Source organism: Pteronotus mesoamericanus, unplaced genomic scaffold (assembly GCF_021234165.1).
Source record: "Pteronotus mesoamericanus isolate MK-2021 breed Mesoamerican mustached bat unplaced genomic scaffold, CSHL_Meso_final scaffold_705, whole genome shotgun sequence".
NCBI lineage: Eukaryota > Metazoa > Chordata > Mammalia > Chiroptera > Mormoopidae > Pteronotus > Pteronotus mesoamericanus.
In genome coordinates, this window is record NW_026555326.1 from 1719894 (window position 1) to 1743192 (window position 23299).

Here is a 23299-nt window from a genome sequence, read left to right on the forward strand (position 1 = left end):
GGGTCCACCCGAATGACCTCATTTTAATTTGATTACCTCTGTAAAGCCTCTATCTCCATGGCTTGGTGGGATAGCTCGTTTGGTTAGAGCATCATCCTGACACACCGAGGTGGGGGTTTGATCCCCCGTCAGGGTGCATACAAGAATCAAACGATGACTGCATAAATAAGTGGAACAACAAATGGATGTTTCCTTCTGCCTGTCTGTCTCTCTCCCCTTTTCTCTCTCTCTAAAAATCAATTTTGAAAAAGACCATCTCCAAGTGAGGTCATATTCTGAGATACTGGAGGTTATGGGACTTTAACACATAACATATGAATTTACGGGTGATACAGTTCAATCCATAACCCTGCTCTTTCACAGTCTCTCACTCATTGCTTTAAACTCCAAAACGTAAGTACTCTGCTTATGGCCCTTCTTACCTGTGACTTTCAGGGTCTCATGTAGTGGTACACAGCTTACTGCAAGCATATATTTTTTTTAAATCTTCACCTGAAGATATGTTTTTTATTAATTTTTTTGAGAGACAGAGAGGAAGGGAAAGAGGAAAACACTGATGTGAGAGAAAAACATCGATCGATTGCCTCTCATAGGCACCCCGACTGGGGATCAAACCTGCCCCCAACTGAGCAACCTGGCTAGGCCTGTAAGCACGTATTCTATACGGACTGGGGTTCACTGCAGAGGGAAAGGTGAGGGAACTTTCATCAAGTACCTGTTAGGGGATATACAGGCCTTGAATTTCGGGTAATAACAGGCAACCTCATCTCATTCTGTCAGACACTGTTTATATGGTATTATTGTCCTTATACACTGATAAAAAATTGCAATTATTTATATAGCACTCGATAAGTGCCAAATACTGTTTGAAGCACTTTATATTAACTTATTGAATCTTCACAATACCCCTGGGGGCGAGGGGCTATTATTTACCTTGTTCTACCTCAGATAAGAAATTGAGGTCTAGGTAGCTTAGACATTTCCCGCAGTCGGTAGTAACCGATGGAGTTGGGGTTTGAATCCCAACCCTTTGAAATGAGATGAACAACTGGAGCGTGAATCTCCAGAGGCCATGCGTTTAATCTTTACCGGAGAGTGGAAAAGGCAGGGACTACTATCTCACTGAATAGATGGGGAAACTGAAACCAAGAAACTAAGCAGCCTTGCCAGGGTCACACAGGTAACAGGCAGAATTAAGGCAAAATTCCTGCTCTGGAAGCCACCGTGCTTCCTTCCCTCCAGAAGGGACCAAGAATGCCTTCCCTGTATCCTGCATCCCCGGGCCCACGGGTAGTATGGTCAACCCAGAAGCTTTGAACCCTTATGGGTTTAATAGTCTCCATACCGCTGGGTAATTAAGAGGCATGAAGGACGGTGGCACCCTCTAGACTTAGATCTGACCTCCCAGTGCTTCCTGTTCCCGAGACTACCAGCTACCCCCCGCCCTCCAACTCTGCGTAAGGTGTGAGCCTGAATCTGGAAATTTTCTCAGCCCGGGTGAGAAGCAGGGGAGTGCTGTGGGGCGGGGGCTGGACCGGGCTGGGCCGCCCAGGAACACAGAGTTTCATATTTCTAGCAACCCGCCAATCCTGAGCGCCGGAAGGCGTGGCCACACCTGGGAGGCGTGGCCAGGTGGCGGAGAGGGCCCCTGAGTCCTGGGAGAAGCGCTGACGTGAGCCGAGCGCACCTGGGCGGAGCAGGTAAGGGCCGGTGCGGGACTGTGAGCAGAGCCCGCAGTCCGTACCTGCGTAGGGCTGGGTATTACTTGCCCAACCCGTCGAGGAGCTCAGTGGCGACTGGTGATCTTAACTGGGGACATGGTTCGGAGGGACGTCCGCTTCTGGTAGCCGGATTGACGAAAGGTGGGGACGCCAACTTTTGGAGGCTAGTTTGAGGGAGGAGGGACACGCCCGCAGGTGGAAAAAGGTCCGCTCCAGCGTTGGTGGGGTCAGGGAAACTTGCTTCGGAACATCTGGTTTTTTTGAGGGGGATAGCCTCTGGGGCTGGCTTCCTGTCTCCCTGCTCCAAGTGGCTTTTGGGCTGTCCTAGTCCCGGGGCGCTGGGCCCTCCCGACCCCACACTCTGTCGACTCCCTTTCCCTCCCCGCCCAACCCGCTCTGGGCTTCTACCCACTCACCATCGGATGGAGCTAAGACGTCTCCACCCCGCCAGTCTTACCGGCTCGCTCTGCCGCCGGCCTCTGTGTACTCAAGGGCGGAATTCCCAGGACCGCCGGCCCTAGGTGCTGGGGCGCGGGGGAGTGGGAGGTGGGGGCGTGGCTGGGAAATTGGGGTCGGGGAGGCCAATTTAGCCAGTTTGTTTTCTCTCAGTCAGGCCCCCCGCCCTGGGAGACACCAGTGGATTTCCAAGTAGACCAGCTAGGTATTGGGAGGGTGGCGCCGGGCGTGGTCGCTCGGGGGTGAGGCCCTCTTCCCTTGTAGGGGCTGGAGGGCGGCTGGGGAGAATTGTGGAAAGTCTCCCAGGCTTACTGGAAGGGAGACCCGGGGTGCCACACTTTACAGGGATTCTGTTTGGTGGTGAAGGGGTCGTCCCTGCCCAAGCCCTGCTCTTGGAGGATGTCAAAAGTGGAAGCCAGGGAAAGGAGAGAGAGAAGACGCTTGAGTGCGTTGGTGAAGGCTGGTGCCGGCCCGGGAGAGTCGTGTAGGGTTAAATGTGCGTGTAAGGAATGCGTGGCAGCAGCGCCCAGTACCCTGCACAGTGCTCTCACAGCCCCCAACTTCAATCCAGCAGAGAGGGAAAGGCTTTGGAACAATGGCTATCGACCCAGAATTTACTCCTGAGCAGGGATAAACCAAACGGAGGAGAGACTGGGAATCTGGAGGTTGGCATTTTAATTCCCCCAGGAGGAAGGGGAAAAAACAGGACCACCACCGAGGCCGGTCTGCAGGAAATAGCGGTGTGTTTTATTCTGTGGAAAACCACTGACAGTCAGATCTCAGCTTTAGGGTAGCAGTGCCCCTGGAAATTGTCTGGGTAGGGGCTGCAGAGGTGCCTGCGGGGTGTTTATAGAGCACGTGCCCTCTGGAATGGGGGAGAGGACGGTTAGTGCCTTGGGGAGGCTGACCGTGGGCCTGCTCAGTGCCTACTGTGAGGGGGAGTGGGTGGGTTAGTGTCTTTGTTCTTTGGCTGGTTAAATACATGCTGGTTATACAGGCCTTTAATTTCACTATGATGGCAATTAGAGATACCCAGGCTGAGTTCAACTAGGCCAGGGTTGTTCTGTGGGCATTAGGGTTGGGTGGTGAGAATGTTTTGAAAGAAAACTCTGATTTAGGCGTGTTTCAAGGTGGGTGTCATGCAGTCTTCTCCCGAACCACTTCATTGACTCTTCAGGCTGCTGGCATCTTTGTTGGTGTTTTTGGTTTCCTCTCTTAGTGTGTAGAAGAAAGGAGGGGCTCCGGCGGCAGGGTGCAGTGGCAGGATCTGGTACAGCACACTCTGACTCAGAAGTGTTGGACCCAGGCCCCAGATGAAGCACTTCACTTTTTTGTGTCTCAGTTCACCCAGCTATAAATGGGGATGAGACTAATACCATTTCCAGATCAGGAGGGTGAAATCAGACATGTTAAGTAAACGCTCATGTAAAAGCTGTAAAGCCTGTGTAGATATAAAAGATTGTTGCTACCTTGGTCTCATCAGCTGAAGGCCATCATCTTTTATACCTTCCAGTGGCCAAGAAATGTCTTAGCTTTCTGTGGTTAAAAAAATACTACTTGTAGTTAATTAAAAAAAAAAACAAAACACAACAACTATAAATTGAAACATGTCATGGCAGGAAGATGTGAATTGTGTATAGGCAAGTATAAATCCACCCATAATCCTATCACCAGGTTTCCATTGAGAATATCTTGTGGATTGGTGTATTCTTTCTTTCCCTTTTTAAACTTCTGTGTGTAGGTGTATACATACCCAAGTGCATTTTACGTTACAAGAAGGAGATACTACTATACAGTTGATATTATTGCTGCATTTTTCCCCTTTCCCCAAATCCAATAAAAATTCTTCAGATGCCCTGTTAATGGTTGCTTAATATTGCAGCCTGAGAACGTGTAATTAGTCATTCTCCTCTGTTATTTGGTTGCTTCCAATTTTTCCCTTTCTGCCTGTTTCTAGAGTCTTAGTTACTGGGTGGCAGGTGGGGCGATCTTGCCTGACTTAGGTTGGCAGTGATGGACGTGAGGCATGGCAGAGGGCAGGCTGGGGTGGGGTTGCCTATGGGTACTGCCATCTTGGGAGAACGCTGAGAAATTAGGGCTCTAGATCTTAATCATGGGTCTCTATGGGTGGCTGCTTCACCTTTCCCAATGCTATGTGCAGTTCCTTCTGTTGGCCTGGTTGCCTTAATTTTTTCTTCATGGGCTGTGGATCAACTAGAATGAGCAATTTTCTTCAAAGTCCATGATCCATCAAGGAGTGGATTTCACATGTCAGACAGGCCCAGACACAGGACTTAGATGCATTGCAATATGAATTCTCAAAAGCCCCTTGCTAGGTTGACTGATTCGCTGCCCATTTTTCTATTCTTTTCATCCTTCCCTTGCCCCATCCCCCTGGCGGCAGGCTAAGACTGAGGAGGAGAAGGTAGAACTTGCCCTTGGGAGAATGTGTTTCCTCCTCCTTATAAGGTAATTGTTCCCTGTGTTTTAATGGCTTGTCTTGCTGCCCTGCAAAACAACCTAAACCAAGGCCAAGACCAGGGCGGTGGGGGCTGCTTGAATGCTGCCTGCCAGCCAACCTCACCTGCCCACTGAGCTGTGCTCCCAGGAGGAAGGTTTCAGTTGCAGGACTTGGTAACTGGGTCAGAAGGCTCAGGTGAGAGCAGGTCCAGCCTTGCTTTTAAAGTGCCAGGGGCTGAGTTGGGTCTGGGTTTTCCCCATTGGGTGGAAGTCTGGCTGGGGAGAGAAGCGGTATTAGGGGCCACCGGGTCAACTAAGCTCCTCTGAGTGGGAGCCTTCTGCTGACTCAGCTGATTTGGTTTTTGAACTGTGATCCAGTTGGGGATCTTTCTGGGTTTGAAAGTGACTTAAGTTCCTTTCCTCCTCAGGCCTTTGTGGGGCTTGAGCAGTTCCATTGTGGATGTCTTCAGGAAGGATTCTGATGAAAACATTGAGCTTTAGTATTTAGTAACTAGCATAGTACTGATGACAAACTAATTGTTGAATGAATGTTATTTTTCAGGTATTTCTTTCTCACCTTAAGTGAAAACAAAGTAAAATAAGGACCACAACAACAACAACAAAAAAACAAACCACACACTTTTTTTTTTTTAAGTACAACATTCCAGGCAAACAATTCTCCAGTGATTGGCTTTTCCTTGGGGCACATAATCCAGGCAAGCCTTTGTTTTCCCGCTGTGGGTGCAGGCTGCCACTGAAGGTTATCTGTTATGCCTGGGTATTTTTATGAGAATCAATTGCAGACTTTACCCAGGCTGGTTCTGCAGCCAATCAGTTCTCTTCAGCCTCTGTCGGGAAATAAACAAATCCAGGTGAGGAGGCTGTCCTAGCAGTGCAGCGACTGTGTTTAGTACTCCAGGGTTGGGAACAGCGGTGTTCGATTATTCCAGGGCTTCTGAGCCTTCCCAGACTCAGTGGCGGGGCAGGATTCTCAGAGCTTTTTTTCTCCAGGGTTCCCAAGTCTTCTCCCACACACTGGGTTGTTTTGCGGATAACAGGGTATGAACCCTTTTTCTTGGTACAGAATCTTTGGGTGGCCCAGAGAAAGGACAGCTGACTTGAGGCCCAGCTCATCAGATCCTTGTGGACACACTGCCTGCTCATCTGTGTAAGTGAGGACTTTGCAACTAGGACCTTCCCTCCCGCGCCTCCCACCCTACCCGTCTACTTCCCTCTCGCCATGATGGTGTCATTTTTTACTGAAATATTCCCATTTGTCTTTAGTTGTCTTGGCTGAAAAGAGAGTGCGCTTCTGGTTCTTGCCCATGTCCTTAGTGTTTCCATAGTTGTTTTTTTCCCTTTCCTGAGATGAGATTGAAAAGAGCAATTTTTCTTCTCTTCCAGAGCCCTTGGTATTTCAGGAAGGACTGTGTTCCAATAGAGATGACATCATCTTTTCATTTTTCTGCTTCAGGATTTAAATAGAAGAAATGTGATCTACTTACATGATAAATCTGATTTGGCTAGAGCATGAAGTATAAATGGCTTTGGAATAAGAATCAAAAGAACCTTTTAACCTCTTTTCTTTTCTTCCCCACCTGGCACAGTGTATTCCCATATTTAGTTTCTTTGCTGTAATCTAATGAAACTGTAGCTCTATCATGAGGGAACGGTGGCTGGGAAAAGCTCCCAGTGACCGGCCTAATTCTCCTTGCTCTCCCCATTTCTTCCCCTCCCCCACCCAGATCATGGCCCTCCACCCCCGCAGAGTTCGGCTGAAGCCCTGGCTGGTGGCCCAGGTGGATAGTGGCCTGTACCCTGGGCTCATCTGGCTGCACAGGGACTCCAAACGCTTCCAGATTCCTTGGAAACATGCCACCCGCCATAGCCCCCAACAAGAGGAGGAAAATACCATTTTTAAGGTAAAGAACCTTCCCATATGACTTGACAGATTTTCTATTTCTCTCAGACCAATGTGCTTTTATGTTCTATTTTGTTTTCTCTTTTGACATGAGGAATACGCTAAATCCAAAATGCTAATGCAACAGGGTTTATGATGGGGGTGCTCAAACATAGCAGGCATCGTAGTTTCTCATGTTGGGGGCACGTCTATGATGGTTGAGGTCGTTTATTCATTCCCACGGGTTGAAGGTACTCAACTCACATCTAAAGGGTCCAGATGGTAAAGTTGGCCAGACTCCTGTGAGTTGTTTTAACAGCTCCCAAGGGTCAGCAATGGACTATTCCTCTTCGTTCACTCAGGGCTCTAGCTATGAAGAAAGGTGTTTGAGCTTGGGAATGGCTCTGCAGACCAGGGCAGAACTACTGAGCATTAGCAGGTGCCTAGCATAGTCTGTAGGATAGGTATAGAGGGCTCTCCACAAGTTTCTCTTTTGATAGTAAAATATTTTGCCCCATCCATACCTCTGCTTAAAAATTAATGGTGATTTGCCCTGGCCAGATAGCTCAGTTGGATAGTGTCATTCCGATATGCCCAGATTGTGGGGTCAGTCCCCGCTGAGGGCACATACAAGAATCAACCCATGAATGCATAAATACGTGGAACAACAAATCGATGTGTTTTTTTTCCTTCCTTTTCCTTCCTCTCTCTCTAATAAATTCAATAAATAAAAATAATTTAAAAAATTAAAAGGGATTTAATTTTATTTTTATTATACAATTTTTTTAAAAGTAAAAAGCAGTAAAGGGGATATAGTCAATAATATTGTAATAACTATATATGGTGTCACATCGGTACTAGATTTATCAAAGTGATCACTTCATAAATTATATAAATGCCTAATCACTATATTGTATACCTGAAACTAATACAATATTGTCTAGCAACTATATTTAACTTTAATTAAATAAAAAGTAATTAACAAATAAAAAATAAATACAACTACTTTAAAACAAAAACAATCTCTGATATTAGAGTAATTTTACTTAACTGAAAACAAGATTTAATCGCTTGGCATTTTACAACATTTAAGTGAAACCAGAGCTTGACTTAGACTTAGGAAGGTGGGAGGCCGGCTGTGGGAAGGGGTGTGATGTGGCTGGTCACTGGGGAGCCTGTAGCCCAACTCCATACCAACTTCTCTGTGCTGGTCAGTCTTCTATCTCATGAATAGCTTTTGTTACTGCGCCTCCAAGACACCAAGATGTGAGTTCATCCTGTTTTTTCCTGACTATGAGCTGCAAGTCAGACGTGATATCCAGGCCCTACCACGGGCCTCTCAAGATTGGTACCTCAGGTTCTTGCTGAGATAGGCTCAGGGAAGGGGGCGCACAGCTCAAGGGAGAGCCACCCTGTAGCTCTTTCCCAACCAACTCAGTCAGGTCAGGAACAGAGACAGGAGGCGGAGAGAAAATTGGCCTGAGATTACTTAGAAAGTGAATGAGCACTTGGTTTAAAAATTAGATAATGATGTAAAAGAGAAAGGCAAACATCTGTAAACCAGCAGCATCTGTTTGGGTTGGCGTCAAGAGGGGAATGGGCCCGCCCTGCCCAGCTGGCCCGTTGTGGCCTTGCTGTGGCCTTGCTCTAAAATTGGGTTTGCTGTTGAAGTGTCTCCTGGCCGCTGGCTATGGGGGAAGAGGCCCTGGTTCCTGGAAGCCCCATTCAGGAGACTGATCTGCATGCGTAGGGCTTGAGGAAAAGGGGCTTGTGGGAAGCTGCTTTGTCTTATTTCTATCTGTGTATCTGTTTGGGGCGTGCTAAGGGAGAGCCTCGGCAGGCAGGAGAAGAATGAGGTTGCTTTCACAGATCCAAAGCTCTGATGGGCCTTGGATAGGATTGTGGGGTGGGGGTACTAGTTATTAAGTGGGTGCCTGGTCCATTCCCTGTGTCCATTATCTCATTTAACTCTTGACAGCTTTGTAAGGGACATGTTGTAGACACCAAAGCTGAGTCTCTGAGGGGTGAAGTAACTTTCCAAAATCACACAGCCAATTAAGTGGTGGAGCCATGATTTGAACCCAGGTCTGCCTGTTCCCCCAGCCTCAGGCCTCCCCCTCTGAATAGGAATTGAAAGACCTGGCTTTCAATCCTGCTACTATCAATTGCATGTGTGGTCTTGAGCAAGTCACATAATCTCTTTGGGCTTTAGTTTCCCCTCCAGTAAAGTGGGGATGACTTTACTTGCTCACCTCAGTGCACTGTTGTGAAAATTGAATGAAAGACTATACAGGAAGGGACTTATACATTGTCATAAAAATGCAGGGATCATTTCCATTTTTAAAATGGAAGGGATTTTTAAAAAAGAGAGGAAAAGGAAGGGAGAGAAACATCAATGCATGAGAGAAAACATCGGTCAGTTGGCTCTTGCACACCCCCAACTGGGGACCTAGCCCACCATCCAGGCATGTGCACTGACTGGGAGTTGAACTAATAACCTTTCAGTTCACAGGCCAGTGCTCAGTCCAATGAGCTGCACCAGCCAGGGCAGGATCTTCTCCATTTTAGGGAGTGAAATAGGGACCTGTACAGTGACCAGAATCTAAGAAGCATGACTCAGAATGGATTTGAACAAGTGATGTTTGTACAATAAATCACAACGATGGCCATGTGGTGGGTGCTACTTTCTTCTGCGTCAGCATGGGTCCTCCATGTCATCTGTGTGGCCTGGGAGAATGCGCTGCTGTGAGCAGGAAGGCTGGGGCTGTGGTTCTGGGTTAGTCTGGCTGTTCTCTATGGAGGGGCAGGGATGTAAGGGAGCCACAGAAATTCACAGGCCCGCGCCAAAGTCAACACAGCCGGAGCCAGCTGGGTGGGGCCAGAGTGGGAGTGGGCACAGGGGATCAGATAAACGGGGGTCACCTGGTGGGCCAGGTAACATGAGGCACAACTGGAGATGTGCTTCTCAGGCACTAGGGACCAGTGAAGTTGAAATCTCTGAGAGGGGTTGGATGGAATGGTGCCTGCTAAGCCACCTAGAGCAGCATGATTTTCAAATCTCCATTTTATGCTTCATAATGAATGGAGGAGCCCCCAAGTCTGGAGAAGGTGGTAAGAAGTGAGCCTGAATTGGAGAAGGATTAGGTGTTAGAAGAAACTTCCGCATGATTACAAGGCTCTGTATGGAGGGATGAAGCCAACCAGAGATCCTAAAGGATGGGGCAGAAAAATTGCACTTCTGCTTGAGGGAGAAGTTTGGTCAGGAGCAGAGATGGGGAGGTGGGACTGGGCACGAGATGTGTATACCCTGTTAGCCCAGACAAGTTGGTATGTGCGTCCTCATCTTGAGTGCTCTGCTAACGTTGTCCCCACTTTGTGCACCAGAACATGCTACCCTCCTGGGGAAAGCAGAGAGATCTGAGACTATGTTAGCACTGGGGGAGCATGGCTGTCCTGCCCACAGAAACGTAAATGTGTTAGACCTGGAAGGAGGAACCAGAGAGGAGGAGCCAAGGTGGTTTTAGCCCATGCCACCAGCCACTGGTATTTCCAGCAGCGTCTCCAGTGAGGTGGGGGTGTGAGGAAATAGGAAAAGGCAGAGGGTGTGGGCCTATGCTGACTGGAGGCCGTCAGCCTTAAGCTGAGGCAAGCTGAACCCCCAATGTGCTTCCTGTCTTCCTGTCACTCCTAAAGGCACTTGATTTCTACAATTATGTGCACATCCGATTAAAGACTGAGGGGGAGGGGAGAACAAAGCCAAACTCTTCATATTGTGTGTCATTTTCTTTGCCTCGTTATTAGAGAGATAATTCACGTCAAAAACAAGAAAGCTCTCCCCTCCACCTCGCTTCTCAAATTGCTGGAAATCCTGTTATTTGAAGTTACCATTAGCATTTTGGTGAATATTTTTTTCAGACTTTTATTTTCAGTCCTTCATTATAGCCAGGTGGTGCTGGTACTAACACTTGAGATATGTCGCCTCCTTTCAAAAGACTATGTTTGCACATGGCTTAATATCCCTCAGGCCCCGTCTGCCTGGCTGGCCCTGAGGGAGATGCTTCCCGCTGCAGCCTCTGTAAATTGAGGTTGGGATGGTGGGGCAGGCAGGCAAGGGTGTGTGTGTGAGAGAGAGGGTGAGCACACTTGGCAGTGTTTCTGGGCAGCAGGAGGCACTCACTGAAGTTTCCTGTTCCCCAGGCCTGGGCTGTGGAGACAGGGAAGTACCAAGAAGGAGTGGATGACCCTGACCCGGCTAAATGGAAGGCCCAGCTCCGCTGTGCTCTCAACAAGAGCAGGGAATTCAACCTGATGTACGATGGCACCAAGGAGGTGCCCATGAACCCGGTGAAGATATATCAAGTGTGTGACATTCCCCAGCCCCAGGGCTCGATCATTAACCCAGGTGAGGCCCCAGCTGCTGGGGTGAAGGTGGACAGTATGCCAAGTTCTAGGCTGGACTCTTAAAGAGATAGTCGACTTGAAAATTACCCAGTTTCCTATGTTTTAGACTGGTAAACAAGAAAGCCTTTCCCGGGAAGGACCCAGAGAACAGAAGATGTAAACTCAGCAAAACCTTCTTGCTCACTTAGGGGGATAGACACTAGCCTGACTGCTAAAGAGGATGATAAGAAAGTAGAGGGAGTATAGATTTCTACTGAAAAATAACTTCTCTTGGGACTCAATGCTAAGAGGAGAGGCCGGGTAGTTTAGAAGAAGGAGGAAATAAAACTTAGAAGGTTTGAGTTCTAAACCTGGTTCTTATCACTTCGCTACTTGTGGGACATTGAGTCAAGGCATTTGAACTAGTCAATCTCAGTTTCTTCAACTGTAAAATGTGGGCACTCATCTTCCCTGTCTACTTCAAAGGCTGTTATAAAAATCAATTAACATAACATGTAAAAGCTCTTACGTTCTCTTTTATAAATGTTGTGGTGAGTGATCATTTAATTTTAGAATACTTTTACTAAGAGAATACTGGCTGATCCTCCTATTTACCCAACCCTTAACAAGAACCTAACAAGAGCCAGATAAATTTGATTTGTCCTCCAGCAAATCTAGTGAGGCCCTGCCACGAGGGAAGGGTTTGTCCTTGCGCTAAGCTTGCAAAGGAAAAAAGTCATCCTTACACCCTTAAAAGTGATGCAAACGTGTAGGAAGAGGGTTAGAGTACAAATTAAGAGAATCCTGGAAAGGAGAATTCTTCTAGGGTTTGTAGCTCCTGAATAGAGGAGGGGAAGAGAGCTTACATCAGGGCTCTGGGAAACATTGGAACCAGGGATTAACACACCCTCAGCTCCCTCTCTAGTTAGGGCACCGAGGGTGCACACTGCACCCGAGGACCCTCTGTGCTGCACACCCCTGGCTTGTGCTGTGAGTCAGCTGCAGGGGTAATAGTGCAACCTGAGTTCACTTGTGCGCTTGTGTGCCTGTTTCTTGGTAGGATCCACTGGCTCTGCTCCTTGGGATGAGAAGGATAACGATGTGGATGAAGATGATGAGGAAGATGAGCTGGATCAGTCACAGCACCATGTTCCCATCCAGGACACCTTTCCCTTCCTGAACATCAATGGTGAGTAGGGGGGATGGGTTGTACAGAGGGTTGAGGAGGGCTTTGACTTTGCTACTGCTGACCCCCGAGCCCCCACTACATTGGGAGTGGTGACCAGGCTCCGTGGCCAGGCTGCTGGTCTATTAGCAAGTAGGGATCATAGGCAATGGATCCCTACTGGTCTAGTCAAAAATTTTATTCATTCCCAGTCCCACATACAAATACACAAACTTATAAATTTTGTTAATGTCCTTCAGGCCAAGTTGCAGATGACATTTTCATGAATTTTACGTAAACTCTTCTGTCCTTCCTGTATAAATTTTGTGGCACTTCCTTAACAGTCTACTCTGCTAAGGCTGTGTGACAGGAACTTTTGGTTTCTACAACTCTCGATGCTAGACTCTGATGACAGAATTTGTCTGCAAGAGACTTTTCTTTTGTGGGCTTTTTGAATTCAGCTTCCCAGAAAGAACGAGTTGAGAGGTTGGAATGTCCCTGGGTAACAGAGCCGGTATGGAATCTCCCATTGCACATTCTAAGGATGCTTGGCCACAAGGCGAACTGCTCCTTTGCAGCATCTTCCCTTGGACTGTCCACTGAAATGCTCCTTGACATGCATTCAGTTGAGCAGCTTTCTGCTGCCTTTCTAGTTCCATCTGGCTGCTACGGGTCAAATGAGATACTTGCGGGCTGACTGGGATCCTTTTTTAGGAAGATGTGGGACATATATTAAAAACAAAAAGTAAAATGAGTACATAGGTTTAACCAGACTTGTACACAAAGGGTCAAAGAAACATTAACCTCTGTGATTTCAGAGCTATTGGGGCAGAGGAAGAAGAATTGTTGAAGAATAGATGCCTAAGAGGTGAGGCTAGGAGGAGAAATCTGTAGACTTTGGAGACAACTTTGCCAGTAGCCGGGAAATAAGATGGGTTTTTTATTCTCTTTTAATCATAGCTTTAATTGGATACTTTTGAATAAATAATATTTTTACATGATTTAAAATCCGTAATGGTACAAAAAAGATAATCGGTGGAAAGGTTTTCCTTCCATTCTGTGTCTGAACCTTCCCTGGAGGAGACAGATCTTTCCAGGTCCTTGAGTATCCTTCTAAATGTTTTACACAAATAAAAGTATTTGTTTTTAATGGAACTTTTGATAAGTTAACACTTACTCAGAGATAATCAACTAATTCAGTTGAGTTCATTTTATGAAAGACAACCAGGTTCTATTTAGTTGTAGGGTTCAAATTTTACCACAGGGGCCTCTTATACACGCCCATACTCATTTAACCCCAGAGGACATTTACCCCTCTGTTAATCTTCAGCAAACACAGGTTTCCATAGCTGTGAGTTTATGGGAGAACTAATATGATTAAGCTTCCCAGAAGCAGGGGAACTGTGTTTCCTATTGTATTAGTTGTGGGAATCAGTGATGGGCTGCCACATCAAGCCACGGTCCAGTGTTTGACTCTTGTCTGTTGACTTTGTTGGGTTTTAGAGCCTCAGACCAGGTGCTGTGCCTGTGTGGTGGCCCTGCCTGCTCACCCACATCGTTTTGTTCTAGGCTCTCCCATGGCGCCAGCCAGTGTGGGCAACTGCAGTGTAAGCAACTGCAGCGTGGGCAACTGCAGCCCTGAAGCAGTGTGGCCCAAAACGGAACCTCTGGAGATGGAAGTGCCCCAGGCACCGCTTCAGCCTTTCTATAGCTCTCCAGAGCTATGGATCAGCTCTCTTCCAAGTAAGTGGGCCCGGGTCTTTCTTGATAGGTCTCCAACTCCTATTATAGTTCCTTCCTGCCCTGTCTTCTACCTTCATTTCTTTGCCTTATAGAATAGCTGTCTTTCCCTCAGGTACCTTCTGTATCTGGTTTCTGGCCAACTGATGACGGGCCACCAGGGAAGAAGTTAAGAAACATTAGCTTATAAATCGTCCATGGGGATGCTCTTGTTTGGTTACAGCTCCAGGCTACTCACCTCTTAGGTGGATGGGAGGCCTGAGTATGAGTGTGCCTAGGGAATTTGGGGAGAAGGCCAGTTGTGGGATAGGGAGGTAATGGCTATAGATTTGGTCAAGGAGGTTTTTGGATCAGGGGCGTTAGTGCCCAGAGGAAGCCTCTCTGGTTTGGGTACGAATTTATTTCAATGAAGAATCATTGTCCTCTTGGCGGAGTGGTTCAGCTGGTTGGAGATGGTCCTGTGCACCAAAAGATTGTGGGTTCGATTCCCAGGCAGGGCACATACCTAGGCTGTGGGTTTGATCCCTGGCGAAGGGGAGTAAGAGAGGCAACCTATCTATGTTTCTCTTTCTCTCTTTAAAAAAATCAACAAAACATATCCTCAGGTGAGGATTAAAAAAAATAATAAAATGAAAAAGAATCATTGTCAATGCTCCAAATCCTTTTTAATTTACATGTGGTGGGGAGGGGGATGTGAGTGCTAGAATTTTGTCTAAGAGGCTAGTAGCTTTCATAACACCATAGGGAGACTTGCTGAGTGAAAATTTAGTTTGCTGTGAACTGTGTCCTTTTTATGATATATAGTTAAAATGGAAAGTTGACTTGGTATTTCTTCCTACTTTTCTGGCTTCTTTAAACAATGAGACAAAAATATGACACAACCAGATACCTTAGTTTTTGGCTCCTTCCAGTACCTATTGATACAAAGACTCAGTATGAAATGGGGAGACCAGGACTCAGAACTTTGCTAGTGCTTAGGGTGTGGTGATTGAACAGAGACAGTATAGGTGGACCTTGAACTGTTTGCTTCAAGACAGCCTTTTGAGTGAGTATTCCAGGGTTATGTTGATGTCTCCCTTAATTGCAGGAAGGACAACTATGACAGTGGCCTTCCTGAATGCTGGTTGAAAGGTGGCTTGATCTTGACGGACTCGCATGAGTCTTAGGGATATAAAGAGGCAGAGCAGCAGAGCAGGACTCTTACTGTCCTCTCTCACCTTGCAGTGACCGACTTGGACATCAAGTTTCAGTACCGTGGGAAGGAGTATGGGCAGACGTTGACTGTGAGCAACCCCCAGGGCTGCCGGCTCTTCTATGGGGACCTGGGTCCTATGCCGGACCAGGAGGAGCTCTTTGGTCCCGTCAGCCTGGAGCAGGTCAAGTTCCCAGGTCCGGAGCATATCACCAATGAGAAGCAGAAGCTGTTCACCACCAAGCTTCTAGATGTCATGGACAGAGGACTGATTCTGGAGGTCAGCGGTCACGCCATTTATGCCATCAGGCTGTGTCAGTGCAAGGTGTACTGGTCTGGGCCATGCGCCCCATCACTTGTTGCCCCCAACCTGATTGAGAGACAAAAGAAGGTCAAACTATTTTGTCTGGAAACATTCCTTAGTGGTGAGTGTTTTTTCAAAAAGTTGATGGTGGGAACTGGTCCCTGAAAACGTCTTCCCTCATCCCTTCCCCCTTTCCTGCCTCTGCAAAGATTTTAGCCCAGAAGTTTTTTCTGGAGCAAGTCAAGGTTGAAGAGAACCTTGGTTTTGAAAAATGATAGTGACCTGGGCAACTAAGAATAGCATTCCATTCCAATGCTATGTACTTAAAAGCTATTTTTTGGTTGGTTTTGGTGCTTTTAGTGGCAGGAGAGGGAAACAGCCTTGTCATTACCTCTCAAATACTACCAGCTTATCCTTCGTTTTGGAAGGAGACCCTGTTCATCATAATCAGCAAAGCATATACTCTTCTCCTTTGAAGAATACCTGAGTGATGAACCCAAACAGAGAGATTTAGGGAGAGCACTGAGTTGTGAATTTTACAATGTGGTTTGAACCCTAAGTTTAACTCAGTGGTGTCCTCTGAAAAAATGAATATATTCTATATTTGTGTTGTCCAGTATGGTAGCCAGTAGCCACATTTGGCTTTTGAGCATGTACATGTATTTAATGTGACTAAGACTCTTTAATTAGCTTAAGTTTAATAGCCACATGTTGTGGCTAGTGGCTACTATATTAGGATAACATAAAAGGTGGTATTTTCTGAGTGGAAACAGAATGACCCGGTACTACCAAACTTGCTCTTCCACCTTCTGCAGATCTCATTGCCCATCAGAAAGGACAGATAGAGAAGCAGCCGCCATTTGAGATCTACTTATGCTTTGGGGAAGAATGGCCAGATGGGAAACCCCCGGAAAGGAAACTCATCTTGGTTCAGGTGAGGAGATAAGGATATGTCAACGATTCTTTACCGTTTTAGCAAAGCTTTAGCCCCTCAGTGCAGGATAGAGCCCTGAGCAAGGACCCATCAGCCTGTGTGGCTTTTAATCCCGTCAGATGGAGTTTGTACATTGTTCAGTAGGCCCATGTAGGGGAATACAGGGTCCTTAAGGTGGGTGATGGATTTAGTGGAGACCTTATCTTTCATTCTCTTACTAACATTAGTCTTGCTGAAGCCTAACAGGATATGACCCTTTCCAGCTCTTTTACAAAAACCTTTGAATTACTTTTAAGAACATAACTTTATTATAGGAAGTAGAGGCAAGATCACATGGGTTTGCCCCCTGGATTTCTGCAACAAGACAGGTGATAGATGAAATCTGAGTAAAAGTCTTGCTAAGTGAGCAGTTATTTGCTTAGACATGTGATGTGATGCTATGTCTAGGTTCTTTACCTTCATTTGAATCAGCTTTTAGAGTGAAACTTGGTAGGATGGTTCAGAGAGATGAAGGCATATCCTATATCTAAAGTAGGGGGCTTCCTCAGGGCCTCACTTGTCCTTCGTTCGATCTTGGGTCCCTCCTGCTGTTTAAAGATAACTTTGCTCAGCAGATACCTGTGTGCTCTGTGACCTGAACAGGTTATTCCGGTGGTGGCTCGGATGATCTACGAGATGTTTTCTGGTGACTTCACACGATCCTTTGACAGTGGCAGTGTCCGCCTGCAGATCTCAACTCCAGACATCAAAGATAACATCGTTGCTCAGCTGAAGCAGCTGTACCGTATCCTGCAAACCCAGGAGAGCTGGCAGCCCATGCAGCCTGCCCCCAGCATGCAACTGCCCCCTGCCCTGCCAGCTCAGTAACCGTGAATGCCATCTTCCCTTTTTTACAGTATTGTACATATGGATATTTTTTATTATTCGGATTTAACCAGCTTTTAAAGCCTCCTTTCTTTCTAACAATGTTAGTAGTTTCTGATTCTCCAAATATGCCTGGCTCTTTAAGTTGATTTAATTTATGGAAAAATCACCTTTCATACTTGCCCTTCCTTTTTTTAAACATCCCAATGGTAGTATAATGTAGTAGAAGGAGAATTGGCCTGGGCATTTTGGACACCAGCATTCTAGTTACAGCTTTGCTTCCCATGTGCGACTTTGAACCAAGTCATTTAACCTCTGGGCTTCAGATTCATTACTGCAAAGTGAAGGGGTTGGAATGATGCCTGAAATAATGCCTGCTTTAAAACTCTGACTCGATGACTTCATTCTACTTGTATAAAACTGCCTGGAACAGAACCCTTCTGCATTGTTATTGTCCCACATTTTTTTCTGGCTTTCATTAAAGTTCCCTCAAGCACTGATTTGTCCAGGATTGATCTCTGTTTGACCTGTTCTGCTAGTATAGTAACCTGGCTCCCTGGAAGTCAGAGGGAGGGGAGCTGGATGGTTGCTTAGAAACCAAACTTGATATCTAAATAGAAATAGGTGCCAAAGTCTCAAAGTCACCTGGCCTGTGGAGTAAACGCTCATAAACTGAGCTCCTAAAGGGAAAATGTTAACACAGAAGTCCCAGGGATCCTGTCAAAGAGTTGGTTATCTGGTATTTACCTGGCCACTGCTCAGCTCCCACTGTGTGTGGGTGGGGGAGGAGGTGGTAGATGAGATGTATGACTCAGTGGCAGCCTTCAGAGAGGACAGAGCTCCCTTCTTCTTTTCGAGGAAGATCTGGGCATCTAGGAAAACTCTTCAGTATAAAAGGGGCAGCTGCTCCTTGTTTGGAGAATTTTACAGTTTTCCTGTCATTTGGATTATTTGTGTTTGGGAAAAATTGGGTGTTGAGTGTGGTAAAGTGAAATGAAAGAAGAGCTGATCAGTGTTTTTCTGGAATAGGCTTACCTAGCACAAACCTGCTTGTCTCCCTAGTGGAGGTAGTTGGGTGTGAATAATTAAGGTGCAGAACTTTGCATCTATACGTGCCACAAGCTGGTTTTATCTATTAACTTAAGCTTGGCCCCTGACGCTTTTTCCTTTTTTTGTTTGTTTGTTTTGCTTTTTGGTCCTTGCGTGAGGACACTTTTTTTCCCATTGCTTTTTTTTAGAGAGAAAGCAAGCGGGAGAGAGGCATCAATGGGTTGTCTCTGGTGTGTTATCTCTGGACTGGGGATCCAACCTGCAACCTAAGTATGTGCCCTGACCAGGAATCAAACCCGCAGCCTTCGCAGCCTTTTGGTAGGGGATGATGTTCCAACCAACTGAGCCATATTGGCCAGAGGTTTTTGTTTGTTTGTTTGTTTTTTTTAAAGGATGGAATTATGATTTAAACGTGAAGACCTAAATGGTAAACAAGATGCTGATCTCTGGTAGCAGCCCCAGTCCTGCTGAATACTGATGGCTGTTGGTGCCGGGCCATATTGGGAAAGCCACATCTAGTCTGCTACCCTTAAACTAAGCCACCTCCTACTTGCTACTGGAGTTGAGCTAGGTGAATTTCAAAAAGCATAGCCTCAACTCAACTGCAGGTGGCAGTGGGACTTATTTAGAATGCTTACGCCCTGGTTTTAGGGTCTGTAAGGGACCTAGTGGGATCTGCTGTTGTTGAAGTGTGACCAAGAAAAATCTGGGTAAAGGTGAGATGCTCAGTTGTGAGCAGAAGTTGGCTTTCTAGAGACCAGGAAACATAAAAGGTATAGGTATAGTAACTTCCTTTTTTTTTTTTTTTTTTTTTTTTTTTGTTATTTCGTTGAGTGGGTGAGGTGAGGGATTTGGTATTGATGTCTGGCTGCCTCTGTCACTGTCTGCATAGCTCAAAATTATAAAGAAACCACTGTACATAATTGGTAGGGCAACTCTTGGATCTGGGCAGGTCCCTTTCCCTTATACTGTGAGATGCTAGCAGCCAGGCTCCCATCTGGATTGGGGCCCAGATAAGGTGATCTGACCATGGGTGTTAAAAATAGTGTTCTAAAGTGCCAAGAAGCATCAAACTTTTAGTATGTGACTGTAATAAAAACTTTGTAAACATATCAGAGGAATGAGTGAATGGTTTTATGTGGTCTTAACTAGAGCCCAGTTTCTTCTTTTTTAAAAAAAAAATTATTTCCAGAATGCTGGGAGACTGCAGGCCAAGTTCTCCACTGATCCCCTTCAGTGTTCCTTCCCTGGTCCTGATGGATAGATACCAGGTGTCCGTCCTTTCTTGCAGATTTAGTTTACTATCTCTTTTGGTGGCTGAACCACACACCCTTGTTGTGTTCTACTTCCTTGCCTTCACCTTGCTGAAGACTGGGAAGGGAATTAGATCGTGTCACCAGCTCTTCTTTTTCTTCACTCTGCCACCAAAGTTATCTCAAAGTTAAGAATAACCACTGTAGGTAAATTGGGAGGGCAAGTGTTGGATCTGGGCTTGTCCCTTCTGCATATGATTAGGTCTCTGGTCAGTGTTGCCATAGCACCCTAAACTTCCTGAGTAATCAATTCCCTTGTTAATTGCTCAGCCTCTGTGTCTTGACTACCAATTTGCTGAAGGTAGGAACTATTTGTTTTGGATTTTGCTGCCTGCCTTTAGCATATTGTCTAGTAATAGTATGTTTTCAAATATTTGCTGTTAGAATAAATGAGTGAACTAAATAAGTCTTTCATTTTAGGGATTTATTAGTAACCACCATGGTAAAATAAATATGGGAAAGGAAAAAATTCTAAAATTAGTTTCTAGTCTCTGCTCCTGAGTCTCTCAGCACTAAGGTCTAGTGTTAGACTAGGAGCCCCTACAGCTGGTTCTCCTTCCCAGCTGGCCCCATCCTTACTCCACAGCTGCCTCTTCACGTCTGAAGACATCACCGACATAGAACCCGGAGTGCAACGTCCAGTGTAGGTGTGTGCACTTCCCTTAGCCTCCTCCCTATGTTATCAATCAATTTGGGCCATACTCTCAGATATGAATTTTCTCAAATTCTTTCCCTTCGTTGTATGGGTCATATCTCTGGTAGTTAACCCTTCCGTGAAATAATACTTTTTCTTCTTAAAGACCTGCTTGAAAAGCCTCTGTATCTCTGTGTCTCACTTATATAAAGTCAGCAGATTGAATTCCTAGAACTTGAGCTCCATGAAGGTGGGCCGTTTATCCGTTTTGTACACTCTGATACCGACACTTCCTAGAAGAATATCTAGCATATGCTTGCTCACACCCAGCTTAGAGATGACAAACCTGGACCAAGAGAGCACTTACCTACCCACTTCTCAGAATTCAGCCTCTCAAATTTAGGATTTAGATGGGCCAAGTTTCTTTAAAAAACCTCCAAACCCTCAACTTGGTAGTACCACCCACCCATAGATGTGGAGATTCTGCAACACTTGTCGCTCGTCTTGAGATTAATTTCGTTTGGAGGGGAAATTGCATTTCTCCAGACACAAATGAAAGAGTGCTTCTGTGCCGTGTGTCCTGGTTCTAACTTCCTAGGCGAGCGGGACGGCTGCCCCAAAGCCAAGCGGGGGTAGAAGCAGGCAGCCGCTTCCCCAGGCCCCGCCTTCTCTGGTCCACTCCCGCCCCTCCCGGAGCCTACACAGACCAGCAGCCTGCCACTGTCTGGCGGGAAGGGGCTGGGGGCGGGCGCCCACACTCCCAGCTCACAGCCAGGCGGCCTCGCCGGGGGTTCTAACAAGAGGCGTGCAGTGACGTCACGGAAAGCGGCGGGGGCGGGGGAGCGGGGGGGGGGGGGAAGAGTCGCGTTGGGCATGCGCAGTGGACCGGCTTCGTGACCGGAAGCTGGGCCAGCGGGGATTCCAGGGTGGCGGTGCGGTGCTGGGCCTCGCAGCCGCTGGGTATGGCAGCGCGGAGGAAGGACGTATGTGTGTGAGACAGAGACCACTGCCCGGGTTAACACGTCATGATAATTTGCTCAGGAAAGGGTGTGGGGATCCGAGTGAGCTCATTTGCTGAGGGCCACGAATGGCGGCCGGAAGGGGATGGCGTGGCCAACAGAAGATAAAATACAACCCTCCTACAATTCTAACACATTTCATTTATTCACTTTTATGTCCAGGGTATACTAGTGTAATCAGAGTTCTATTCGCAGGACTATTCTGGCGGGAAGAGAAGGGGAAATTGGCAGTGGAAAGAGTGCATTCGGAATCTAGAACTCTATCTCAGAGGGCAGTTTCGGGTGGAATACTCTGAATTTTGCCAGAGACTGTCTGGCCTCTTCTCTGCCTCAAAGTCCTTACGGTTTGAATCGGAGAGGGTAATTTACAAAAGGTACAATTTAGGCTAGAAACCAGAGAGAATATAAATATAGCCCTAAGGCCATAAAGACACATGCATTTGGGACTGAGGGAGACGAAATCAACCATAGACATCAGGCAGAATTGCCGATCGGTCTCGCCCGGTGCTGAATTAGCATTCCAAAGCAGAAGGAGGGACAAAGTGACCTTTGGAAGGTGCTGTAACACTCGGGGGAAGGCTGTTGGCAGGTGTTCTGGTATGTCACTGGCTGGTGTTAATAATTCCCTGGTCCTGCTTTGTTTTTAGGGTCTTCAAGTGTCCGGGGCTCAGAGATGGGGCCCCGGGGAGGGAACTGTGGCTAGTTCAGGAGGCCATGCCTGATGTTGCTTCCAGACCCCATGTCAGCACCGAGTCCTCAGTTGCTGGTGGCAGCTGCTCAGCAGGCCCTGGGAAAGGGAAGGAGACGGGGCCCACCCCGATCTGTCTGCCTCCACCTAGCCGGAGAAGTACTGGCTGTGGCCCGGGGACTGAAGCCAGCTCTGCTCTATGATTGCAATGGTGCAGGGACATCAGAGCTCCAGAGCTATCTGGAGGAGCTGCAGCGTCTGGGCTTCCTGACCCAGGGACTTCACATCCTTGAGATTGGAGGAAACAGCCTGATTGTCAGACCCGAGCACGTGTGTCAGCACCTGGAGCGTGTGCTGCAGGGGACTGTAGCCTTCGTGGATGTTTCCAGCTCTGAACCTCAGCCTTCTATTCGCTCCCTGGATCAGCTTCAAGGCTTGAAGTCCCTCATAGCTGAGATCATCACCCATTTGCAGGGGTTGCAGAGGGACCTATCCCTGGTAGTCTCTTGCAGCAGGCTCCGTTCCTCAGACTGGAATCTCTGTACTGTGTTTGGGATCCTCCTGGGCTATCCTGTTCCCTATACCTTTCACCTGAACCAGGGAGATGACAACTGCTTAGCCCTGATCCCACTACGGGTGTTCACTGCCCGGATCTCATGGCTACTTGGTCCACCCCAAGTCTTGCTCTATTCCTTTAGTGTCCCAGAGAGCTTGTTTCCAGCCCTGAGGGACATTCTAAACACTTGGGAAAAGGACCTTAGAAATCGATGTAGGACTCAGCATGACTTGGCCAACCTCACCGTCTCCTCTGAGACAGTCACACTGCCAGCTGTGGCCCTCTAGCTGACTGTCATGTAGAAAGTACTCAGTAAATGTCCAGCTCTAAGGCAGGGATCGCAAATAGGAATCATCTCAAGTGCCAGTTCCTAGCATCTTGAGAACTCTAGGGAAGAATGCTGTCGTCAGTTGGCCACATCTATGATGGGCATGGGAACAGGTGGAGGCGTTGGCAGCATTGGAAGTATATATGTGCCATTTCTATACGAGGGAGTCCTCTTGACTTAACTGAGATGTCTTCCTTTTTCACTGGATAGAAGATGGAGGAAAGAGATTGTGGAGAATAATAAGGGAGGTGGAGGACAAGTAGCGTATCCTTGTACTTTATGCATGGTAAGGTATGGTAGGGTTATAAATATACCTACCCTCGATGTGGGTAGTGTTCACCAGGAATTAGCAGGACTGGGTTTCACTGAATATTTATATACCTCCACCTGAATTGGACTGAGAACAGTAGACTTGGATGCTCAAATGTCTTATCTTTGTGATGTGATAGGTCATTCAGGAATAAACAGAATTCTGGGGACAGAGACTGTCAGGTGCAGTTTATTTGTTTATTTTACAGTAGGTTAAAAAAATAATGAAATCACAGTTGCATTGGGAAAACCCACACTTTAACAAAACCTTCTGCAAATTTATTCA

At 46.9% G+C, this 23299-nt stretch overlaps 2 protein-coding genes across 6 annotated transcripts; both read left to right on the forward strand.

Annotated features, from left to right (window-relative positions):
* Positions 1-1680: 1680 nt before the first annotated feature.
* IRF6 (interferon regulatory factor 6) lies at positions 1681-17124 on the forward strand. Of its 3 annotated transcripts, none has more exons than XM_054563324.1 (9): positions 1681-1700; positions 5722-5805; positions 6383-6559; positions 10735-10939; positions 11978-12106; positions 13652-13825; positions 15047-15439; positions 16134-16252; positions 16895-17124. In XM_054563324.1, exons 3-9 carry the CDS (start codon positions 6386-6388, stop codon positions 17117-17119), a joined length of 1419 nt encoding a protein of 472 aa, XP_054419299.1. In that variant the 5' UTR covers positions 1681-1700; positions 5722-5805; positions 6383-6385; the 3' UTR covers positions 17120-17124. The 3 variants fall into 3 exon arrangements, with proteins under 3 accessions (XP_054419299.1, XP_054419298.1, XP_054419300.1); XM_054563323.1 differs by having other exon boundaries at positions 1697-1862; XM_054563325.1 differs by lacking the exons at positions 1681-1700; positions 5722-5805 and having other exon boundaries at positions 6378-6559.
* Positions 17125-21003: 3879 nt separating this feature from the next.
* CUNH1orf74 (chromosome unknown C1orf74 homolog) lies at positions 21004-23224 on the forward strand. 3 transcript variants are annotated; one of them, XM_054562901.1, is made up of 2 exons: positions 21004-21096; positions 21780-23224. In XM_054562901.1, exon 2 carries the CDS (start codon positions 21854-21856, stop codon positions 22661-22663), a length of 810 nt encoding a protein of 269 aa, XP_054418876.1. In that variant the 5' UTR covers positions 21004-21096; positions 21780-21853; the 3' UTR covers positions 22664-23224. The 3 variants fall into 3 exon arrangements, with proteins under 3 accessions (XP_054418876.1, XP_054418879.1, XP_054418877.1); XM_054562904.1 differs by having other exon boundaries at positions 21022-21073; XM_054562902.1 differs by having other exon boundaries at positions 21033-21688.
* The last annotated feature ends 75 nt before the right edge of the window (positions 23225-23299 follow it).

Bases quoted from the DNA above. Each gene is read 5' to 3' on its own strand.
- IRF6 (XM_054563324.1), top strand. From the start codon at position 6,386: ATGGCCCTCCACCCCCGCAGAGTTCGGCTGAAGCCCTGGCTGGTGGCC. The intron at 10,940-11,977 runs GTGAGGCCCCAG...GTTTCTTGGTAG, and splicing joins GGGCTCGATCATTAACCCAG to GATCCACTGGCTCTGCTCCT. The intron at 12,107-13,651 runs GTGAGTAGGGGG...GTTTTGTTCTAG, and splicing joins TCCCTTCCTGAACATCAATG to GCTCTCCCATGGCGCCAGCC.
- CUNH1orf74 (XM_054562901.1), top strand. From the start codon at position 21,854: ATGTTGCTTCCAGACCCCATGTCAGCACCGAGTCCTCAGTTGCTGGTG.